We start from the raw sequence: 3,185 nt of genomic DNA on the forward strand, positions 1-3,185 counted from the left end.
CAATGAATTCCAGCAAAAGCAAAAAAACATGTTCATACAATTTTCTATGCACTTTTCTAGTCCATCTATTTTACAGAAGGTTAAAAATATGTCAATAAATGTAGAACATGAGCAATTAATAAATATTTCTTACCTTCGTATTTTAGCGCGGTCTTAAAAGCTACCAATATTCGAAACCAGAGCTATGGAAATTTTGGGTCCAAACATAATTAGCCATATACATATGAGTTGACATGTCTTAAAGTCGTCTAACTGAAGGCAATTCTTCAAAGAATTCTATGCAAACCAACTCCAATAAGACTGGCGTCTTCTTGGTGGCACTTGATGGATTTAATGCCGTGATCAACGCCATCCTTAGCCTCAATCCTTAATCGATTCTCCAGATATTCCAAAGCAACGCAAAGCTTATGATACAAAGTTGATAAAAGGTAAGCATATTTAATAATTATACTGTCAATTGAAACTTTTAAATTTGTAAATATTTTTTGAAAAGGAATGAACGAATGCAATGACACTTGACTAAAAACCGATAATATATGCTATCGAGATATCGTCTCTAGAAATATCGATATATCGATATATCACTTTGTACTCTCTCTAGTCTACTGTCTGCATTTGTTTATGTTCTCAATTTTCTTGATCTCTTCAGTTTTTCAATTATCTCCTGGAGCTCTTTTGTATTTATTATTGATATTCTAGGTATACTTTTGTGTCTTGTGGTAAATTGTATAGATTACCGTCATTATTGAGTTGATTAAGGAACAAATATAATCATATTTTCAATGAATTATTTGTCAAATGAAGAAAAAATTGTCGACTGTCTCATACGAATAGAGTTCAATCGGATATCACATGAATTGCTATTCTCTCTAAAAGTATCAGACCGTAGGAATCTACAAGCTATGGTAAGTTCGTTCCATTAAATGCTGATCGGGATTTGTACTCCATTGAAAATGCACTTTCCGTACCGCAGGAGCCGCACAAGCCCCTGAAGCTAAAAATTAAGCTACCGACCCGGGTGCAGCCCGAGGTGATGCCAGAGCCGGGCGAAGCTGGGCTTTACACCAATAAGATTCATTACTTGAGGAAATATCTGCTGGACGAGCTGGTGGCGAAGAAGTTCGCCATGGACTTCATGGAGCCCGTGGACACGGCGGCACTGCAAGTACCCAATTACTACACCATCATAAAGCGGCCCATGGACGTGGGCACGATCATCAAGCGGGTGCAAAACCGTTACTATCATCGGGTGGATGATCTGATCTGTGACTTCCGATTGGTCATCAGCAACTGCTTCACGTTCAATCGGCCGGGCGATGTGGTCTATCGGAATTGCCAGAAACTGGAGAAGTTCTTTCATCGGGTGCTCAATAAAATGCCCAAGGGCGAGGAGAAGCCCAGCACCAAGGATCCGCGATCGTCGGGCAGGCAGCATGGCTACGAGAAGGCCTCGGATGTCGTACAGCGTCAGTGCCAGGAGCATCTGGAAAAGCTGCAGACGGCCATCGCCAAGGAGGACGACCCGACCATTTGTAAATATTTTAACGCAAAGCTGGAGTATTTGTCCCAAAAAGTAGACAGGTTTTACTTCAAGACCATCGAGGAGTTCCGCTTCGAAGTGACCGGCATCTTCAAGAATTTCGACAATCAGATTAAGCTGTTCCACGAACTGTTTCACAAGACCTGCGACCAGGAGCCGCACCAGCGCTACTCGAACTGCCATTGGTCCCACGAGCTGGAAAGTAAGAAGCCACTGGAAGAGCAGGATTCAAATGTCAAGCTGGACAAGAGGGACATAACTGAGGTTCTGTTTGCACTCAAGCGGGCAGAGAGCAGCGTAGAGCATTGTCTGAAGTCCTATTCCCGGGAGAAGGAGAGCCGCGCCAGAGGCTTAATCGATGCTTTCGATGCCACAGCCAACAGGCTGAAGCAGAAGCTAATGAAGGGGCGCAGGGTCGAAATGAATAGGGATGAGAGGAGAAAGGAACAGATGAAATACTATACGCACATGCAGGAGCAACGCGAAACGCAGGAGTCGATCGCACAAGAGGAAGAGAACTCGCCCGAAAGAGACGAGCTACCAGAGCAGGCCAACTCCTCCGAAGAAGAGCACTACGAAACGCAGGCCGAGGAAAGTAACCAATCCAATTTACCAGAAACAAACGATGTCGAATACGAGAACTGCCAGCCGCATTTAGAAACAGATGAGCCGATCTCCAATGCGCAGATTAGCGCATCGGACTTGCCAATGGAAACCTGGCAGATGTCTGACACTGAAGCGCCGCCCACGTGCCCGTGGCCGGAACAGGCCGAAATCAATCTCTGCGATGATGCGCACATGGCGGAGCAACCGGAGCAGCTGGACGAGGCAGCAGCTGCAATCCCGGCAGACTCAACGCTCTGGACCGACTTGCAGCTGAGCAGCAGCGACGACAGCGACGAATCCGAATCATCGTAATCCCCTTCGCGTTTGTATTTTAAATAATCTGTATATATATATATATATATATAATATATGTGTTCATGCATAAGTAACATTTATATCAAATCACTTTTGTTTATTTTAGGGAACCAGATAGTCGATCCTACTGCGATTAGGTGTGCATCCAATTGATCCTTCTTGGTATGTACTCAAATTCCACATTGATCCGGTCTGAAATTTAACATTTTAGTTTCCATACCAAACAAGCGCCCGCTGATTGATTGGAAGGGTTAACTTCGCGCAGGCCTGCTGCAGCTGGGTACAATGACACGGGGCAGCCAATAAGTGGAGCACCTTTGAAGGGTTGCCCATATCCGTCAAATGCGCCTAAATGTAGGCGAATGTGCGAACTTTGCCAATCGATAAAAGTTGCTCCTGCTGCTCCCCTGCACTCCTCCCCCCGCCACAGCCCTCGAGCTCGAAGTTGTCGCCTAGTTAGTTAGGTGCTCGGCGTGCTTCTGTGTAGATAAGGCTTAGCGGTTGTGCGGGTGGCCCAAGGAGCGACCCCCTCAAGAGCGACCCCCTCAAGAGCGACCCCCTTTATCGCTTCCGGCCTGTAATGCAAATGTCCAATTTCGCTTTGCAGCGTTTTCCTTCTAGACGGCCATTCAAAATACATTTAATTGCGCGTTTTGTTTCAGAATAACTTCCGACTTAACCAGATCTCGGCACAAAATATTCAAAAAAATAATGTGGAAATTCA

General features: G+C 45.1%; 1 protein-coding gene across 2 annotated transcripts; it reads left to right on the forward strand.

Moving 5' to 3' along the window:
• The first annotated feature begins 767 nt into the window (after positions 1-767).
• LOC135433312 (bromodomain testis-specific protein-like) lies at positions 768-2,587 on the forward strand. 2 transcript variants are annotated; one of them, XM_064689329.1, is made up of 3 exons: positions 768-905; positions 974-2,468; positions 2,568-2,587. In XM_064689329.1, exons 1-2 carry the CDS (start codon positions 783-785, stop codon positions 2,456-2,458), a joined length of 1,608 nt encoding a protein of 535 aa, XP_064545399.1. In that variant the 5' UTR covers positions 768-782; the 3' UTR covers positions 2,459-2,468; positions 2,568-2,587. The 2 variants fall into 2 exon arrangements, with proteins under 2 accessions (XP_064545399.1, XP_064545400.1); XM_064689330.1 differs by lacking the exon at positions 2,568-2,587 and having other exon boundaries at positions 974-2,541.
• Positions 2,588-3,185: the final 598 nt, after the last annotated feature.

This window comes from Drosophila montana, unplaced genomic scaffold, assembly GCF_035044405.1.
Source record: "Drosophila montana isolate Dmon_TW-CO22-7 unplaced genomic scaffold, ASM3504440v1 contig_3217_1, whole genome shotgun sequence".
NCBI lineage: Eukaryota > Metazoa > Arthropoda > Insecta > Diptera > Drosophilidae > Drosophila > Drosophila montana.

Coding starts and splice junctions, on each gene's coding strand:
- LOC135433312 (XM_064689329.1), top strand. CDS start 783: ATGAATTATTTGTCAAATGAAGAAAAAATTGTCGACTGTCTCATACGA. Junction 906..973: donor GTAGGAATCTACAAGCTATG/GTAAGTTCGTTC, acceptor TCCGTACCGCAG/GAGCCGCACAAGCCCCTGAA.